Here is a 21715-nt window from a genome sequence, read left to right as displayed (position 1 = left end):
CGCGAGCCCAAAAGGGAATAAGCGGTAGAAAATGGAGGGATGGATAAAACTGCATTTTTACAGGAAAATTCTGGAAACTTAGCTTCCGGATTTTACCATGTACTATTGTTAATAGCAAAACAGTACCACCGTGTTTTACAGTAAAAAAAAGTGGCAACTCAGTTGATAGAATTTTACAGTATTTTTTTTTTTTTTACTGTAAATATAAAACTGCATTTTTACAGTAAAATTCTGGCAACCTAGCTGCCGGATTTGACCGTAAAAACCACAACTGTAGATTTTACCGTGTACTATTGTGAATAACAAAACAGTACCACCGTGTTTTACAGTAAAAAACTGGCAGCTCAGTTGATAGAATTTTACTTTTTTTTTTTTTTTTACTGTAAATATAAAACTGCATTTTTACAGTAAAATTCTGGCAACTTCGCTTCCGGATTTTACCGTAAAAACCACAACCGTGGATTTTACCATGTACTGTTGTGAATAGCAAAACAGTACCACCGTGTTTTACAGTAAAAAAAAAAGTGCCAACTCAGTCGATAGAATTTTACAATGTTTTTTTTTTTTTTTACTGTAAATATAAAACTGCATTTTTACAGTAAAATTCTATCAACTTAGCTGCCAGATTTTACTGTAAAAACGACAACTGTAGACTTTATAGTGTACTATTGTGAATAGCATAACAGTACCACCGTTTTTTACAGTAAAAAACTGGCACCTCAGTTGATAAGATTTTACAGTGTTTTTTTTGTTTTTTTTACTGTAGAGATAAGACCGTATTTTTACAGAAAAATTTGGGCAACTTAGCTGCTGGATTTGACCGTAAAAACCACAACTGTAGATTTTGCCGTGTACTATTGTGAATAGCATAACAGTACCACCGTGTTTTACAGTAAAAAACTGGCAGCTCAGTTGATAGAATTTCACTTTTTTTTTTTTTTTTTTTTACTGTAAATATAAAACTGCATTTTTACAGTAAAATTCTGGCAACTTAGCTGCCGGATTTGACCGTAAAAACCACAACTGTAGATTTTACCGTGTACTATTGTGAATAGCATAACAGTAGCACCGTTTTTTACAGTGAAAAACTGGCACCTCAGTTGATAGTATTTTACACTGTTTTTTTTTTTACAGTAGAGATAAAACTGCATTTTTACAGTAAAATTCTGGCAATTTAGCTGCCGGATTTTACCATAAAAACGACAACTGTAGATTTTACCATGTACTATTGTGAATAGCATAACAGTACCATCGTTTTTTACAGTAAAAAACTGGCACCACGGTTGATAGAATTTTACATTGTCTATTTTTACTGTAGAGATAAAACTGCATTTTTACAGTAAAATTCTGGCAACTCAGCTGCTGGGATTTTACCGTAAAGCAACAACTGTAGATTTTACCATGTACTATTGTGAACAGCAAAAGAGTAATACTATTTTTACAGTAAAAAACTCGCAGCTCAGTTGATTGAAATTTACAGTGTTTTTTTACTATAATATAAAACTGCATTTTTACAGTAAAATTCTGGCGACTTAGCTGCCGGATTTTACCATAAAGACAACAACTGTATATTTTACCATGTACTATTGTGAATAGCAAAACAGTACCATCGTTTTTTACAGTAAAAAACTGGCAGCTCAGTTGATAGGATTTTACAGTGTTTTTTTTACATTTTTTTACTGTAAATATAAAACTGCATTTTTACAATAAAATTCTGGCAACTTAGCTGTTGGATTTTACCGTAAAAACGACAAGTGTAGATTTTACCGTGTACTATTGTGAATAGCAAAACAGTACCACCGTTTTTTACAGTAAAACAATGAATAAAAAGATAATAAAAACAAATAAAAATAAAAACTAGAACTAGCACGCATATATCTAAACAAAAGGCTTTTTCTTTGAAAAAAAAAACGTTTTTTAAGCCTTTTTTAAAAGCATCCACAGTCTGTGGTGCCCTCAGGTGGTCAGGGAGAGATTTCCACAGACTGGGAGCGGCGGAGCAGAAAGCCGAGTCTCCCATTGTTCGTACTTTTGTCCTTGGAGGATGCCATTTTTTGTGGTCCCCTTCATTTAGAAAAGTATCGAAAAGTACCGAAAAGTGTCGAAATACAATTTGGTACCGGTACCAATATTTTGGTACCGGTACCAATATTTTGGTACCGGGACAACACTAGTGCCTCCACAACATGTGGTTGTAGTACAGTTGTGCTATGCTAGTCACAATCCTTACTGTTAACATCTCCGTTGATGCAGCCGGAGTGCAACTCTGGCTCGGTGGAATTGGAAGAAGTGTGTGAGCGAGCGTCCAGCGTTGCCAGGGACTGAAGCATGCTCAGCAAACTGTTGGAGGCGGGAAACTGCAGATACTTCTCGGGAACATAACCCACGTGTCCGACTTTATTGCGAGCCTGCGGGGACACGTGCAAAGATTTCGGGACGTCACTCCAGACAAAGCGGGATTGGACGGCACAAACAGTTGAATAATATTAAGTGTGTGTAAAAACTTGAAGTGCTCCCCTCTGGTCAACATATGAAATAACAAGTGTGTGTAAAAATGTGAAGTTTTCCCCCTCTGGCCGACATATGTAATAACAAGTGTGTGTAAAAATGTGAAGTTTTTCCCCTCTGGTCAACAAATGAAATAACAAGTGTGTGTAAAAATGTGAGGTGCCCCTCCTCTGGTCAACATATGAAATAACAAGTGTGTGTAACAATGTGAAGTTTCTCCCCTCTGGTCAATATATGAACTAACAAATGTGTGTAAAAATGTGAAGTGCTCCCCCTCTGGTCAAGATATAAAATAACAAGTGTGTATAAAAATGTGAAGTTTTTCCCCTCTGGCCAACATATAAAACAAGTGCATGTAAAAATGTGAAGTGCTCCCCCTCTGGTCAACTTATGAAATAACAAGTGTCTGTAAAAATGTGAAGTTTTACCCCATAGGTCAACATATAAAATAACAAGTGTGTGTAAGAATGTGAAGTTTTCCCCCTCTGGCCGACACATGAAATAACAAGTGAATGTAAAAATGTTAAGTGCTCCCCCTCTGGCCAACATATGAAATAACAAGTGTGTGTAAAAAATTGAAAGTGCTCCCACTCTGGTCAACATATTGAATAAGAAGTGTGTGTAAAAATGTGAAGTTTTTCCCCTCTGGCCAACATATAAAATAAAAAGTGCATGTAAAAATGTGAAGTGATCACCTCTGGTCAACATATGAAATAACAAGAGAGTGTAAAAATTTGAAGTGCTCCCCCTCTGGTCAATATATGTAATAACAACTGTCTGTAAAAATGTGAAGTTTTACCCCTCAGGTCAACATATGAAATAACAAGTGTGTGTAAAAATGTGAAGTGCTCCCCTTCTGGCCAACATATGAAATAACAAAAGTGTGTAAAAATCTGAAATGCTCCCCCTCTGGTCGACATATGAAATAACAAAAGTGTGTGTAAAAATTTGAAGTGCTCACCCTCTGGTCAACATATGAAATAACAAGTGTGTGTAAGAAATTGAAATGCGCCCCCTACATCACCTACATCTTGTTTTTCATGCGCACCTGCTCTGTGATTATCTCCTTTATTTAAGCCTGCCCTTTTTGTTTCTGTAATATTGCAATATTTTCACGTAAACATTAATTTATGTAAAAAATATTACTTTTTCATGCAAAATGGTGACATTTGTCATATAAAATTCTGATCTTTATCACAATATTATCAACTTTTTTGTGGTTCTTGTAAAATTGTGACATTTTTTGATTAAAATTATGACTTTTGTCATAAGTGAAATTCTGATTATTATTGTAATATTGTCAACATTTTACAGTTGTTGTTTTTTTTTTTAAATAAAATTGTGACTTTTGTCGAGTAAAATGACGACCCTTTCAATAAAACTGTCATGATCCGCTACTTGGATCATGTCATATTCTGTTTTTGTTCCGTCTTTGTATCACATCCTGTTTAGTATTTTTCTTCCTTAGTTCCTGGTGGCACTTCCTGTTTGTTTCCGTTGCCATAGTTACGTATTAGTGTCACCTACATCTTATTTTTCACGCGCACCTGCTCAGTGATTATCTCCTTTATTTAAGCCTGCCCTTTTTGTTTATTCGGTCTCGCAGTCTAGTTTGCTGTCCGATGCAACAGGTGAGGTCGCTATCCCCGATTGTGGTAAAAGTATTTTTATATTTGTTAGCTTCCACGCTATTCCTCTGTTTGTTTCCCTAGCTCACATGCTAGCGCCTTTTGTTCTTTCCAGCTCCCATGCTAGTTCTATTGGTTTTGTCTTTAGTGCCTTGTGCAAGTGTTTTTGTTCTTAGTCTGTTTTATAGTTTAAATAAATCTTAATTTCTTTTCTTCACGCCGTGTCTTATCCGACTGCATCAACGAGAGAACGCACCCGCATCACCAAAATGCCAGCAAAGCGTCACAAAAACTGTCAACATTTTAAGCTTTTCTTGTAAAATTGCGACTGTTATTGAGTAAAATTCCAAGTTTTATCATATTACTGCACAAATGTTCATTTTTTTTCTTGTAAAATTTTGACTTGCGTTGAGTAAAATGACGACTTGTATTACAATACTGCCAAAATTCTCAGTTTTTCTTGTGAAATTGTGACCTTTTTCTTGTGAAATTCCAACTCATTTTTCACAACATAGTCCTAAAGAGGTAGGCATTTTTCTCAGGTCTCCAGAAGGTCAGAAATGTGTGTGTGTGTGTGTGTGTGTGTGTGTGTAGTATTTGTCTTCCTTAGTTCCCGGTGGCACTTCCTGTTTGTTTCCGTAGTTACGTATTAGTGTCACCTACATCTTGTTTTTCACACGCAACTGCTCTGTGATTATGTGTGTGTGTGGATGTGTGTGTGTAGTATTTGTCTTCCTTAGTTCCTGGTGGCACTTCCTGTTTGTTTCCGTAGTTACGTATTAGTGTCACCTACATCTTGTTTTTCACGCGCAACTGCTGTGTGATTATGTGTGTGTGTGTGTGTGTGTGTGTGTAGTATTTGTCTTCCTTAGTTCCTGGTGGCACTTCCTGTTTGTTTCCGTAGTTACGTATTAGTGTCACCTACATCTTGTTTTTCACGCGCAACTGCTCTGTGATTATGTGTGTGTGTGTGTGTGTGTGGTGTGTGTGTGTGTGTGTGTGTGTGTGTGTGTGTGTGTAGTATTTGTCTTCCTTAGTTCCTGGTGGCACTTCCTGTTTGTTTCCGTAGTTACGTATTAGTGTCACCTACATCTTGTTTTTCACGCGCAACTGCTCTGTGATTATGTGTGTGTGTGTGTGTGTGTGTGTGTGTGTGCGTGTGTGTGTGTGTGTGTGTGTGTGTTCACCCACCTTGACCCAGTCCTCCATGTCCCCGTCCTCAATCACTTCCAGCATCTCCTGTTCATCAATAGTTAACTCATCTGGTTGCGAGGCCTGGTGGACAATAATGGACACACAAGTCTTCACCACAGCAGGGATTGTAGCTTAAGTACATTTTCAATAAAACATTACTGGCTCCTTTGCCGTTCATGTTCACAAAAGGGACAAGCGGTAGAAAATGGATGGATACGAGGTATGCCCCAATCAACATTTTTGACCTCAGATCAGATCCGATACTTTGACAATAAGTGAAAATGTTTTATAGCAAGTTATTAAAACAGGGGCGTCCAAACCTTTTTCCCCACTGAGGGCCACAGACCGAAGAATAAGAGAATTTTGGTAGTGTTTCACCTTTAAAACCAGTACAATATAGAAGGTTTTTTTAAATCTACAAAATTGCAATTTCAAAAGAAATTACATGTGAACGCTCGAGAGCCCAAGCCGAGCTCGAATGCTAACAGTTAGCACGCCGGACAGATAGCGTCTGGTAAAAAAAAAATAAAAATACAAGCAGAATGAGCGAATAAAGCCAGCATGCTAACAGTTATCATTAATGCATTACGCTTTGGGTGTCATGCCACGTAAAGTTCTATATAAATACACACCAGATCATAGTGAAATACCAAAAAAAGCCAGCATGCTAGAGCTAGCGTACTAAAATGCTAACGGTAAAATGCGTCAAGTACCACGATATATTACTCTCAGGTGTGTGCCTGAAAAATCTGTTAAATTTATTATATATATATATGTATATATATATACAGTATATATATATATATATGTATGTATGTATGTATGTGTATATATGTAGATATCTACAGTAGGGCAAAAAAAGTATTTAGTCAGCCAGCGATTGTGCAAGTTCTCCCACTTAAAATGATGACAGAGGTCTGTAATTTCCATCTTAGGTACACTTCAACTGTGAGAGACAGAATGTGAAAAAAAAACCCAGGAATTCAAATTGTAAGAATTTTAAAGAATTTATTTGTAAATTATGGTGGAAAATAAGTATTTAGTCAACCATTCAAAGCTCTCACTGATGGAAGGAGGTTTTGGCTCAAAATCTCACGATACATGGCGCCATTCATTCTTTCCTTAACACGGATCAATCGTCCTGTCCCCTTAGCAGAAAAACAGCCCCGAATCATGATGTTTCCACCCCTATGCTTCACAGTAGGTATGGTGTTCTTGGGATGCAACTCAGTATTCTTCTTCCTCCAAACACGGCGAGTTGAGTTTATACCAAAAAGTTCTATTTTGGTTTCATCTGACCACATGACATTCTCCCAATCCTCTGCTGTATCATCCATGTATCCATTTTGGTACATATATATATATATATATATATGTCTTGATTGGATTATCCGGAGAATAGTGCTCGATACCGTGGTAGAGCGCAATATGTAGGTGTGGGAAAAAAATCACAAGACTACTTCATCTCTACAGATCTGTTTCATGAGGGGTTCCCTCAATCATCAGGAGATTTTAATGGAAGCATTCACATACAATGGTTTATATAGAGCACAGAGTGGGTGGGTACAAGCAGGCGTAGGGTGTGGTGATTGGCTCATGTGTTACCTAGGAGGTGTTTCCGCCTGTGGCGGCATGTTGAAATGATTTCACTGCGCTTGTTGAGGGATGATAGCTCTGGATGATATATAATAAACAGTTTCTCTTTTAAGCATAAGTTGCATCTTTTATTACCACTGTTGTAAGGTGTGCTGGATGCAAGAATTTGCCATGTTATTGAATATTCAACATTATTGTCTTTGAGGTTCCAGATGTGTTTGCTGAGTTCGGTAGAATTCTGCAAAGTCTGGTTTCTAAAGGAGGCGTTGTGATTATTCCATCTTGTTTTGAACGCTCCTTCGGTTAATCCTACGTACGTGTCGGATGTGTTAATGTCCTTGCGTATTACCTTTGCTTGGTAAACGACTGATGTCTGTAAGCACCTTCCGTTGAGAGGGCAATCAGGTTTCTTGCGACAGTTACATTCATTATTGGTTTCAGAGTCGTTTAGTCTGGGGGTAGGCAGTCCTTTTGCAATTGCTTTGTTGTGGTTTGAAATGATTTGTTGCATGTTATTCATACAGCTGTAGCTCAATTTAATGTTGTTCTTGTTGAATATTTTTCTTATGGTGTTGCCTTTGGGGAAGTGTTTGTCGATCAGAGTGAGGAACTTGCGGCCGATGTTGGTTGAGACGTCTTTGCTGAATGGCGGATTGTACCAGATGATGTTGTTTCGTTTTCTGCTCTTTTTTGGTTGGTTTCCTGGGGTGGGTTCATAGGTGAGGGTGAAGTTGTATCCGCTTTCATCAAGTGCTTTCTGGTACGGGGGGGTTGCTTGGTCGAATTCAGCTTTGCTGGATGACAGCATCGATAGCCTTTTATTAATTCCGGTAGGTATTCTTTTGGTGGTGGTGGGTGGGTGGTTGCTGTCGTGGTGCACGTATTGGAGTGTTGTGTTGGGTTTCGTGAATGGTTGGTAGCTGTTATTTCTCAGGTTGAAAGTGACGTCGAGGAAGTTGACGGTTTGCTTGTTGGCTTCAATCGTGATCCGTAGGCCGTTTTCTTTGAAGATTTGGCATATGCGCTTCTTGGTGTTCTCGCTGCTCCTTGGCGAGGCGCGGCACACTGCCAGTCCATCATCACGGTAAATACCAAGGTTCAGGTTGAGGCTAGCAAGCTGGGAGAGGAGGAAACTCCCAACGAGTTCGCACGTTTCTGCTCCGTCAAAACTCCCCATAGTAACGTCAAATGTTGAATTGTTCTTTTTCTGCCATGGTGTACTGTTGTGGATGAGTATGGAGTTCTTTGCGTGGATGATGATGTTTCTTTCGTTGCCTGTGATTGAGTCGTGGTCCGAGGCGAAGTTTAGTGCTTGGGTCAGTAGGTCTTGCGTGATGGAAGGGTAAAATTCTTCGATGTCGAAGGAGATAAAGTTGTGTTGTTGTTTGTCTTGGATGTTGTTAAACCATTTGATTACTGCTGCTGTATTTCTCCATTGGTTGAGTTGTGTTTTGTCCTTGATTTTGGCGTTGATTCTGTCCAGGATTATTTTGCTGATTTTTCCTATTTCGGATTTAGTTGGGTTTATTAGTCGGCATGTTGGGTTATTTGCGAAGTTGGGTTTGTGGTCCTTCAGTGTGATGAAGGCTTCTTTGTTGGCTGTGGCGTCCACCCTGTCCTCAATGTCCAGTTCGGTTGCGATCCGCTTGTTTTCCAGGTGGATGTTCTGTAAAGTGTTGGGTTGCGCTTTTTTGTATGATTTGGTGATGCTTTTGTCCAGTAAAGAGTTATGTTCTGGTATGTCCATTCTGTAGAAGTTTGTGGTTTTATCGGCGGCTATGATGAGGTTGCTTACTTTCTTGATGCGCTCCGTGTCATTTTTCAGCTTGGTGAGGAATGGGTTGCGGGCTGGCTTAAATTTGACTGATTGTATCATTTTGAGCATGTCGTTCTCAAAGTCCTTTAATTCCTTGACTGTGGGTGGGTTCTTGGTAGATTTGAATCCGTAAGTTTCCTTTTGCGTTCCTTTTGTTTCAGGGTGGAGGAAAAAGTGTGCTTTCCACCGCATCCTTCTTAGGAAGTGTTCCGTCTTTTCTATGAGTCTTTGCTTGTAGTCCTTCTGCGCGGGTATGGGAATGTTCTTCGTGGAGTAGTCGATGCTGAACTTTTCCATTTCGGATCGTCGTACAGTGCTCAACAAATGTAAATTTGGAGCGGAATATGTCTTGATTGGATTATCCGGAGAATAGTGCTCGATACCGTGGTAGAGCGCAATATGTAGGTGTGGGAAAAATCACAAGACTACTTCATCTCTACAGATCTGTTTCATGAGGGGTTCCCTCAATCATCAGGAGATTTTAATGGAAGCATTCACATACAATGGTTTATATAGAGCACAGAGTGGGTGGGTACAAGCAGGCGTAGGGTGTGGTGATTGGCTCATGTGTTACCTAGGAGGTGTTTCCGCCTGTGGCGGCATGTTGAAATGATTTCACTGCGCTTGTTGAGGGATGATAGCTCTGGATGATATATAATAAACAGTTTCTCTTTTAAGCATAAGTTGCATCTTTTATTACCACTGTTGTAAGGTGTGCTGGATGCAAGAATTTGCCATGTTATTGAATATTCAACATTATTGTCTTTGAGGTTCCAGATGTGTTTGCTGAGTTCGGTAGAATTCTGCAAAGTCTGGTTTCTAAAGGAGGCGTTGTGATTATTCCATCTTGTTTTGAACGCTCCTTCGGTTAATCCTACGTACGTGTCGGATGTGTTAATGTCCTTGCGTATTACCTTTGCTTGGTAAACGACTGATGTCTGTAAGCACCTTCCGTTGAGAGGGCAATCAGGTTTCTTGCGACAGTTACATTCATTATTGGTTTCAGAGTCGTTTAGTCTGGGGGTAGGCAGTCCTTTTGCAATTGCTTTGTTGTGGTTTGAAATGGTTTGTTGCATGTTATTCATACAGCTGTAGCTCAATTTAATGTTGTTCTTGTTGAATATTTTTCTTATGGTGTTGCCTTTGGGGAAGTGTTTGTCGATCAGAGTGAGGAACTTGCGGCCGATGTTGGTTGAGACGTCTTTGCTGAATGGCGGATTGTACCAGATGATGTTGTTTCGTTTTCTGCTCTTTTTTGGTTGGTTTCCTGGGGTGGGTTCATAGGTGAGGGTGAAGTTGTATCCGCTTTCATCAAGTGCTTTCTGGTACGGGGGGGTTGCTTGGTCGAATTCAGCTTTGCTGGATGACAGCATCGATAGCCTTTTATTAATTCCGGTAGGTATTCTTTTGGTGGTGGTGGGTGGGTGGTTGCTGTCGTGGTGCACGTATTGGAGTGTTGTGTTGGGTTTCGTGAATGGTTGGTAGCTGTTATTTCTCAGGTTGAAAGTGACGTCGAGGAAGTTGACGGTTTGCTTGTTGGCTTCAATCGTGATCCGTAGGCCGTTTTCTTTGAAGATTTGGCATATGCGCTTCTTGGTGTTCTCGCTGCTCCTTGGCGAGGCGCGGCACACTGCCAGTCCATCATCACGGTAAATACCAAGGTTCAGGTTGAGGCTAGCAAGCTGGGAGAGGAGGAAACTCCCAACGAGTTCGCACTCTGATCGACAAACACTTCCCCAAAGGCAACACCATAAGAAAAATATTCAACAAGAACAACATTAAATTGAGCTACAGCTGTATGAATAACATGCAACAAACCATTTCAAACCACAACAAAGCAATTGCAAAAGGACTGCCTACCCCCAGACTAAACGACTCTGAAACCAATAATGAATGTAACTGTCGCAAGAAACCTGATTGCCCTCTCAACGGAAGGTGCTTACAGACATCAGTCGTTTACCAAGCAAAGGTAATACGCAAGGACATTAACACATCCGACACGTACGTAGGATTAACCGAAGGAGCGTTCAAAACAAGATGGAATAATCACAACGCCTCCTTTAGAAACCAGACTTTGCAGAATTCTACCGAACTCAGCAAACACATCTGGAACCTCAAAGACAATAATGTTGAATATTCAATAACATGGCAAATTCTTGCATCCAGCACACCTTACAACAGTGGTAATAAAAGATGCAACTTATGCTTAAAAGAGAAACTGTTTATTATATATCATCCAGAGCTATCATCCCTCAACAAGCGCAGTGAAATCATTTCAACATGCCGCCACAGGCGGAAACACCTCCTAGGTAACACATGAGCCAATCACCACACCCTACGCCTGCTTGTACCCACCCACTCTGTGCTCTATATAAACCATTGTATGTGAATGCTTCCATTAAAATCTCCTGATGATTGAGGGAACCCCTCATGAAACAGATCTGTAGAGATGAAGTAGTCTTGTGATTTTTTTCCCACACCTACATATATATATATATATATATATATATATATATATATATATACACACAACTGTATATATATATACATATATACACATATATACATACATATAAACATATATGTACACATATATATACATATATAATACATACACACACATATATATAAATATATATATATATATATACATTTATAGTATATACACATATATATATATGCATATGTATACATATGTATACATATATATACATATACACATACATATATACATACAATATATATATACATATATAATATATACACACACATATATATATATATAAATATATGTATATATATACATTTATAGTATATACATATATATATATGCATATGTATATATATGTATACATATATATACATATACACATACATATATATACATGTATGTACACATATATATACATATACAATATATATATACATATACACGTATATAAATATATATGTATACATATATGTACGTATATACATGTGTATATACGATATTTTTACTGTATATGTGTATACGTGTATGTATATTATATGTATATATATATATGTGTACATATATGTATATATGCATGTATATATATGTGTGTGTGTGTGTATATATATATATATATATATATATATATATATATATATATATATATATATATATATATATATATATATATGTGTGTGTGCTAGAAGCAATTATTTATGTTTCCATTGTTACTTAGGGGTAAAATTGACTTCACTATACAAACTTTTTGATCGAGGAACCATGTTCAAAAACCAATTAAGTCCGTAAATCGAGGTTCCACTGTACTAGTTATCAATATTATCGACATTTGGATCAAAAGCATTGAAGCTTCAACGTTTAGCTCCTTGTGTCGTACTGCTCTGTGTGTGTGTGTAACGTGCATAGCCATTCCTTATCCTCTAGTCCTTCAGTGATAACGCTACTTGGAAGAAACTTAAGTTCATTTTCCGCCTTGGAGGTGAGGGTTAGTGCCTTAGAAGCGGCTTCGCAACGTGGATCGACGACGTGGTTTTCCGGCATACCTTGTAGGAGTAGATCACTTTGCAGGTTAGCGGGTAGTTCCGAAGTGTTCCCGAGGGGCTGGAGCTGCTGTCGTCAAACACCTCCATGTTCTCCTCACACTCCTCGCCGTCCTCCCGCTCCAAGTCCACCGTGCCCTTCATGACACACAAACGCACACGTCACTCATGAAAGGTCATACAAACGCAACAAAGTCATGGCGATATCGTCAAGCTCTTTGTTTCCCCCCCTCGGAAAGAAAAAAGTCCAGCCCGGTTACCTGTCCGGGTCCTGTGAGGTGGTCTCATCACTTTTAGCCCCTCCCTCTTTGGTTGCATGAGCGTTTTGTGGTCATGTGACCTCAGCTTTTGTGTTAAGTCAGCACTTTTCTGTTGACACACTAAACTCAACACCTGAAACACAACACCTGTGTGTGTGTGTGTTCATGTGTGTGTGTGTGTGTGTTAAGCATTGTGTGCTAATACCCGTCATAAATATCCTCACCAGGTAAGATACGCTGATGCAGATGTTTTTAGACTGTGAGTAGTCTAAAAACAATCCACAAATTCCCCTCAATTTTGAAGTATTTTCCCACCATTTCCCATATTTTGATAGTAAAAAATATCCATTTTATCTATTTTTTTACCTTTAAAACTGGCTTAAGAGCCAAAATGCTAACTGTCAGCATGCTAGTAAAAAGTGCCAAGTAACAATATCTATAAAGTTGGCTAAAATGCTAGCATGCTAACACTTAGCCATCCATCCATCTTCTTCTGTTTATCCGATGTCAGGTCGCGGGGGCAGCAGCCTAAGCAGAGAAGCCCCAGACATCCCTCTCCCTAGCCCAGGGGTCGGGAACCCAAAATGTTGAAAAAGCCATATTGGACTAAAAATACAAAAACAAATCTGTGTGTAGCGGAAAAAATTAAAAGCCATATGACATACAGATTGTGTCATGAGATATAAATTGAATTGTGAGGACTTAAAGGAAACTAAATGAGGTATAGTAGTGCAATATTTACATACAGCTAGCCTAAATAGCATGTTAGCATCGATTAGCTTACAGTCATGCAGTGACCAAATATGTCTGATTATCAATCAATCAATCAATCAATGTTTATTTATATAGCCCCAAATCACAAATGTCTCAAAGGACTGCACAAATCATTACGACTACAACATCCTCGGAAGAACCCACAAAAGGGCAAGGAAAACTCACACCCAGTGGGCAGGGAGAATTCACATCCATTGGGACGCCAGTGACAATGCTGACTATGAGAAACCTTGGAGAGGACCTCAGATGTGGGCAACCCCCCCCCTCTAGGGGACCGAAAGCAATGGATGTCGAGCGGGTCTAACATGATACTGTGAAAGTTCAATCCATAGTGGCTCCAAGACAGCAGTGAGAGTCCCGTCCACAGGAAACCATCTCAAGCGGATCAGCAGCGTAGAGATGTCCCCAACCGATACAGACGAGCGGTCCATCCTGGGTCTCGACTCTGGACAGTCATGTCAGGCTTTCCCCTGACAGTTTGTCTATGTTTTAGTTTTTTTTCCTCTGCATTTGTCTGTTTCCTCTGTGTTTAGTATTTCCTGTCTAGTGCTCTTATTTTGGTTCAGCTTCCTGTTTGTTTTCACTCAGCTGCGGCTGATTGGCATCTGGTCACACCTGATGTCAATCGGCCAGCTCCTATTTTACCTGCTTTGTTCCTCCAGTCAGTGCTGGATCATTGTATTGTATTGCATCGTCGTTGCCACATGTCACTCTTGTCGTGTCATTTTGTTACAGCTACTACCTGTCGTGCTACATTTTGTCCTGGTCGTCGTAGCGGTAAGCTGTTTCTGTTAGCATTAGCTATTTCCAGTTTTTCTCTTTGTTTTCCACTACCTTCCATGCTAAAGTTCCTTTTTGTTTTTTTTAGCTCCCAGTGCTAGCTCCCTTAGTTTGTTATCCCGCCAACATGCTTGCTTTTTGTTTGTTTTTGCTCTATTATTTATATTAAATCATGTCTTCATATCCAATGCCTGCCTCCATCTCTGCATCATGGGGTTCATCACCAACTAACTGGGACATATCACTCCACACAAGTTAATAACATCAACAAAACTCACCGTTGTGCATTCATACACAAGGTTAAAAGTTTGGTGGACAAAATGAGACGGAAAAAGAAGTGGCATAAAACACGTCTTAGAAGGTCGGAGAAAGTTATACATGTAAACAAACTACGGTGAGTTCAAGGACCGCCAAAATTAGTAGGACAAAACGGCGCTCGCCAAATACTCGAATCAGTGAGGCGTGTTTAATACAAACAGTGTGCTTTTTAACAATTAGGGAGGTTTGTGTTGTGTTTGTTCTCATACAGAAACTATATTAAAACAAAAAATATGTTTTTTTCCTCTCATCTTTTTCCACTTTTCATATATTTTTGAAAAAGCTCCAGATAGCCACTAGGGCGGCGCTAAAGAGCCCTAGTGAGCCCTTGACACTTGGTCCAGCTCCTCCCGGGGGACCCCGAGGCGTTCCCAGGCCAGCCGGGAGACATAGTCTTCCCAACGTGTCCTGGGTCTTCCCCGTGGCCTCCTACCGGTCGGACGTGCCCTAAACACCTCCCTAGGGAGGCGTTCGGGTTGCATCCTGACCAGATACCCGAACCACCTCATCTGGTTCCTCTGCATGTGGAGGAGCAGAAATTTTACTTTGATCTCCTACCGGATGGCAGAGCTTCTCACCCTATCTCTAAGGGAGAACCCAGCATATTTGAGCCGCTTGTACCCGTGATCTTGTACTTTCGGTCCTAACCCAGAGCTCATGACCATAGGTGAGGATGGGAACGTAGATCGACCGGTAAATTGAGAGCTTTGCCTTCCGGCTCAGCTCCTTCTTCACCACAACGCATCGATATAGCGTCCGTAATACTGAAGATCCGCCTGTCGATCTCACCATCCACTCTTCCCTCACTCGTGAACAAGACTCCGAGGTACTTGAACTCCTCCACTTGGGGCAGGGTCTCCTCCCCAACCCGGAGATTCCACTCCACCCTTTTCCGGGCGAGAACCATAGACTCAGGACTTGGAGGTGCTGATTCTCATACCAGTCAACCGATCCAGTGAGAGCTGAAGATCCTGGCCAGATGAAGCCATCAGGACCACATCATCCGCAAAAAGCAGAGACCTAATCCTGCAGCCACCGAACCAGAACCCCTGAAAACCTTGACTGCGCCAACAAATTCTGTCCATAAAAGTTATGAACACAAAGGGCAGCCTTGGCGTAGTCCAACCCTCACTGGAAACGGGTCCGACTTACCAATGCGGACCAAGCTCTGAAACTGATCCTACAATTAGACCGATACCCCGTACTCTCTGAGCACTCCCCGACGGCCGAATGCCTCCTCCAAGTCCACAAAGCACATGTAGACCGGTTGGGCAAACTCCCATGCAGCCTCAAAGACCCTGCCGAGACTATAGAGCCACATCTGCGGTCCTCTCCAAGGTTTCTCATTGACATCCCACTGGGGTCGTGAGTTTTTCCTTGCCCTTATGTGGGATCTGAACCGAGGATGTCGTGATTGAGACACTTGTGATATGAATAAACATTGATTGATCTGCGAGTATTTTGAGTCAGGAGCTGCAGGACTAGGTGCCACTTTTGGTCCCATTGTGGTCCCAACTGGACCAGTTCTTTCTCTCCTTCCTACTTGGAAGCTCCCTCTCTGTGGTTCTGGTGTTTGTGCTGCAGTGTCATGTGAGTGGAATGACAAGAGCCGGCAGGTGCTCACTCGACCGCACACAAAGAAGATTGAAGGATAAATATATCATCCTGATATCACGTTTTAGGTGATAATGACTTATCTTTCATTCATGGGTTTTTGGGGCAGCCGATGATGAAACTGTCTGAGATCAATTATCCGGCGCGTTGCATCATTCAGCGGGTGATCTGTCAGCCGAGCTATTCTGGTCGGCTTACATTTATTTATAATGACCGATTAAAAATGGAAATCTTCCGGTCGGGCCTTGGGAATCGGAACATTTTCGGAATAAAGTTACCTGTTAGGGTCAGTAGGCTAACGAAAAATGTTAGTATTTGTTTACATTCAACCAAATTGTTCGATATTATCAGTTAACTGTGGAACGTGCTTAAAAAGCAGTTTTTGTTTGTTTTTCTTTAAAAATATTGCTCGTTTTCTCCCGACGCTTTGAACCCTGCGGCTTATAAAAACAGTGCGGCTAATTTGTGTGAATTGTGAATTATATTTATATAGCGCTTTTCTCTAGTGACTCAAAGCGCTTTACATAGTGAAACCCAATATCTAAGTTACATTTAAACCAGTGTGGGTGGCACTGGGAGCACGTGGGTAAAGTGTCTTGCCCAAGGACACAACGGCAGTGACTAGGATGGTGGAAGCGGGAATCGAACCTGCAACCCTCAAGTTGCTGACACGGCCACTCTACCAACCGAGCTATACCACCCCAAATTTAGGGATTTCTCTTCGCTGACGGCCATAAAGTAAATAGTTTTAACGAAACTAAGGTTGGTTGAATTTACCATATTTCCTTGAATTATAGTATGCGCCTGCCTAGAATTACTGCCGGGTCGAACTCGTTTGGCAAAATAATTAGCGCGTGCTTAGCATTACCGCCGGCTCAGGATTAACGCCGGGTCAAACTTGTTTTGCAAAATATTATTTTTGATTGCGCATGTCTAGAATTTCCGCCGGGTCAAACTGGTTTCGCAAAATATTTAGCATATGCCTAGAATTTCCACCGGGTCAAACTCGTCACGTCACGAGTGACACTTCCCCTGTCATCATTTTCAAAATGGTGGAGGCTGATTTCAATCATTTGAAATCGCATAAAGGGAAGAAGATTAAGAGCTATTCAGTAGGATTTAAGGTCCAAGCTATTGAATATGCTAAAAAGAACAGTAAGCAGCTATGTTTTATTAATATACCGTAGCTGCGTGTGTCAAATATGAGTCATTAAATGACTCCCGCCTCCTGGTGGTAGAGGGCGCTAGTGATCCTTCTTGCGACTACTCGGCTGCAGAAGAAGTGACAACAAGCAGCAAGAGTGAGCAGCGATCGTTTATTTTGTCCTCTCGCTTGCACTTTTGATATGGGGTATTACATATCTAAAATAAAACAGTTCTTCTTTGAACTGTTTTACGACCTTTTCTTTGAACTGTTTTTAATCAAAGGTAATGGCTGTTTACGACCGCCCCTCCCTTCGAAACAGCTGTTGCCATGTAATCAGGGAAAATCCACATAAAAAAGGAGGCGTACAATCTTTCGTCAGCGTGTGTGTCTACGCGATTCTCCTCATCGAGACAAATATAACTCTGTCTCTGTTTGATTCCTTGCTTCTTGTCTTGTTTAATAGATGCCATCAGTGTTTGAACCTGACAGACGTGCAATCCACTTAGTGTCTCTGTCTTCCCGCAAATATATAAAAGGTTTCTGTGATGTATTGTAATCCACAGACAGATTTTGTCTTGACCCGAGAGCTACAAAGCGGAGAGGATGCAGGGCCTGCCCAAGCCCCAGCCACCTCTTCTTTGAACTGTTTTACGACCTTTTCTTGGAACTGTTTTTTAATCAAAAATCAATATTATGCTACCTGTCCAAGGTTACTTATAGTCATTCACATTGACATCCCACTGGGTTGTGAGTTTTTCCTTGCTCTAATGTGGGATCTGAACCGAGGATGTCGTTGTGGCTTGTGTAGCCCTCTGAGACACTTGTGATTTAGGGCTATATAAATAAACATTGATTGATTGATTGATTGAAAGGGGATGGCTGTTTACGACCGCCCCTCCCTTAGAAACAGCTGTTGCCATGTAATCAGGGAAAGTCCAAATAAAAGAGGAGGTATACAATATTTCGTCAGAGCGTGGAACATCGCACAAGGGAAAAGGTGTACACGTTTCTCCTCATTGAGCCAAATTTAATTCTGTCTCTGTTTAATTCCTTGCTTCTTGTCTTGTTTAATAGATGTCATCAGTGTTTGAAGCTGACACATGCAAAGGAGCATACTTGGTCTTTAAAGGTCACAGTTCAACTTGCGGTCGCGTGGATGCCGCCCTCTCAACTTTACTGTATCTTTACGATATTGTTGTCACTTTCGGTCGTGGTTTCACCATTGTTGCCTTTTTCATCGGCAAAAGGAGTGAGGGTGGGTTGTCTCACCGACAGTGAAGGATCATGGGAAGTGTAGCTGGCCCAGCGCTCGTTCTCCAGCTCCTCCATCACCTACAGCATGCGCAGAAAGAGTGAGGGGATTTTCACACAAACTATAAACAAAAACAGCAGGATGCAATACCACATTCATGCAGGTGTGCTACGAATAAACTAAAGAAAACTAGTTTAAAGGGGGTTTTAAGTCCAGGGCACCTAAATATTTTATCCGATTCCTGGAGGGACGATTCAATTCAGAATAAATTCTCGATTCTATCATTATTTGGGTACGATAATTAAAATGAAACATTTTCAGGTTACAGGTTAGAAAAAGCTCCTTCTGTTTGCATGGAGATGGCCCAAAACACAGGTCTCAAACTCAAGGCCCGGGGGCCAAATCTGGCACTGCCACATTATTTTAGCCTGGAAATAATATGAGTTAACAAAATGCTTAATCTTTTCTTTATTTTTGTTCTTTCCCTTTTGACATTAAAAATCACGTACTGCGTACAATTGCTAATGTTTTAAAATTCTATATTATATTATAATGTATTCCAAAAATATATTTTGTTAAAAATAATGATAAATACTGTAAATATCTGCTTGACTTATAATTTCATGATTTTTTCCATATACAGTAAGACGCTAAAAAAAAATAAAAATAAAAACAACTACATTAAAACAACAACTAATATGAGCTAAAAATAAAATATCATATTTTTTCAACAATTAAATTTTTTTGGGGGGGCCTATTTGTTTTTGCCTATTTCCCGTACAAATGAGAGAAAAAATAGCAGGTTATTTGTTTTTGTTCTTTAATTTATATATATATATATATATTTAATTTTTGTATTACTTTTTTAATCTTTTTTATTTGAAAAACATTGAAAAACTAGCAGGTTATTTCTTGTTTTTGTTCTTTAATTTATATATAAATTAATAAATATATATATTTATATTTTAGTATTTTTTTATTAATTTTTTAAATTTTTTTAATTGTATTAACTTTTTTTGAGCCTGGAAATAATATGCGTTAATAAAATGCTTAATATTTTCTTGCTAAATCTCTTTGCTATTTGTTTCCCATACAAATGAGAGAAAAACTAGCAGGGTTTTTTTTGGTTTTGTTCTTCAATTTATATATTTATATATATATATACTTTTTTAAAATTTGGTTATCTTATTTTATTTTTATTTATTTCCTTTTTTAACAGTTTGAAATACCACCTACACAACATCTTACTCTTTGCAAAATAATTTTATTTTGCCGGCAAAAACCTGGAAATAATATGTGTTCATAAAATACTTAATCTTTTCTTGCTAAGTATATTTGTTCTTTCCCTTTTGACATTAAAAATCACGAACTGCATGCATCTCTTAAAATTCAATATTATCAAAATCAGAATATTATATTACCAAGTGTTCCAAACATATATTTGGTTAAAAATGAAGATAAATACTGTACTTAAATATCTGTTTCACCTATGATTTCATGGTTTTTTTTTCCATATACAGTAAGACTAAAAAAAACAAAAACAAGTTTGTCCTCAAATAAAATAGTGAACGTACAAGACACTATCGACCCAGAAAAAACTCAAAATAAATGGCAAAAAAAAACTAAACAACAAAGTACGAATGTCTTTGGCGTTTGGCTGTTTTCACAGCACTAAGTTTGGCGCTAAATTTGACCAGCAGGGGGCGATAAAGCTGCACCTTAGGTTGAATTGTGAGACCACATGTGTGTCATGTTTGCTGTGTGTATTAAAACTAAACCTTCTATTTTATTTATGTAACATACACAATGGATGTTATACTTTTTGAAACATTTATATTTTCAATCTTACAAAACTACATAAAATAAGATGTAGGGTTGTCCCGATACCAACATTTTAGTACTGGTATCGGTGCCAAAATGATAATAAAAAAAACAAAAACAGAACATTAAAACAACAAGCAGTATGGATTAAAAATAAAATATTTTTTCATAAATTTTGTATATATTTATCTTTTATTTATTAATATCATCATCAAAATATTATATTGTCATGTATTCCAAAAATATTTTTTGTTAAAATAAAGATAAATACTGTACTAAAATATCAGCTTGACTTCTAATTTCAAAACAAATGGTAGACTGTAAAATTGACAATGGATTATACAGTAAAATTGCACCGACTGTGTTTTGTACTGTAAAATCAACTTTGGTATTGTTTTTTTCCATATACAGTAAGACACTAAAACATTTAAAACACAAAAAAACATTAAAACCAGAAGCAATATGGACTAAAAATAAAATATCAGACTTTTTCAACAACAACAACACAATTTTTTCTCCCATGCAGCAAGACTTTGAACGCAACACACCTGGTTCATGGCACTCTTCAGCCAGGTATCCACGGCAACGCCCACCTGCCGCAGGAGGTCCAGCCGAGCTTCCGCTTTCAACTTCACGGTCTTTAAAGGAAGCAAGGTAAGGATTGTTAAACATATCAAACGCATAGATTTGTCTTTTTCTACTTTTAGAAACAGAGCGTCAGGCTTGCTCCTGACAGTTTGGTTGTGTTTTAGTTTTTCTTCTGTGTTTGGTTGTATTTCCTGTCAGCGCGCTTGTTTTGGTTCTGTTTCCTGTTTGTCTCCCTGAGTGCTGTGTCCCCCTTCAGCTGTGGCTGATTGGCACTTGGCCACACCTGGTGTCAATCAGCCAGGTACTACGTGGCGCAGTGGGGAGAGTGGCCGTGCGCAACCTGAGCGTCCCTGGTTCAATTCCCACCTAGTACCAACCTCGTCACGTCCGTTGTGTCCTGAGCAAGACACTTCACCCTTGCTCCTGATGGGTGCTGGTTGGCGCCTTGCATGGCAGCTCCCTCCATCAGTGTGTGAATGTGTGTGTGAATGGGTAAATGTGGAAGTAGTGTCAAAGCGCTTTGAGTACCTTGAAGGTAGAAAAGCGCTATATAAGTACAACCCATTATTTAAACCTGCTTTGTCCTCCAGTCGGTGTTGGAGTATTGTCGTGTCGATGTCACCACTACCTGTCATTGTCGATATCGTTACAGCTACTACCTGTCGTGCTACTACTTGTGCTTGTAGCTGTTGTCGTAGCTATTTGTAGTTTGCTTTTCTCCTAGCTCTTTTTTTTCCTGTTTTCTTGTTAGCCATTAGCTGTTTCCAGTTTTTCTGTTTGCTGGTTCATGTTTTCAGTTTTGGCTACACCTAGTTCCTGGTTTGTGTTTTTTACCTTTTATTTTGAACATTAAATCATGTTTTTTCTGGACAAAGTCTGTATCTTGGGGTT

At 39.3% G+C, this 21715-nt stretch overlaps 1 protein-coding gene across 1 annotated transcript in view; it reads right to left on the bottom strand.

Annotated features, from left to right (window-relative positions):
* Positions 1-21715, bottom strand: part of LOC133564052 (F-BAR and double SH3 domains protein 2-like) — a 98233-nt gene that overhangs the window by 13215 nt on the left and 63303 nt on the right. Inside the window, exons 8-12 of the mRNA XM_061918133.1 lie at positions 20785-20874; positions 18433-18495; positions 12274-12408; positions 5328-5411; positions 2231-2408 (exon numbers count right to left, since the gene is read on the bottom strand). Of these exons, the coding sequence (XP_061774117.1) occupies positions 2231-2408; positions 5328-5411; positions 12274-12408; positions 18433-18495; positions 20785-20874 (550 nt within the window). The remainder of the gene's footprint in view (positions 1-2230; positions 2409-5327; positions 5412-12273; positions 12409-18432; positions 18496-20784; positions 20875-21715) is intronic.

The sequence above is a fragment of the Nerophis ophidion genome, linkage group LG13, assembly GCF_033978795.1.
Source record: "Nerophis ophidion isolate RoL-2023_Sa linkage group LG13, RoL_Noph_v1.0, whole genome shotgun sequence".
Lineage (NCBI taxonomy): Eukaryota > Metazoa > Chordata > Actinopteri > Syngnathiformes > Syngnathidae > Nerophis > Nerophis ophidion.
Note: the sequence above shows the minus strand (reverse complement) of the source record. Positions and strands in the feature narration are given on the sequence as shown.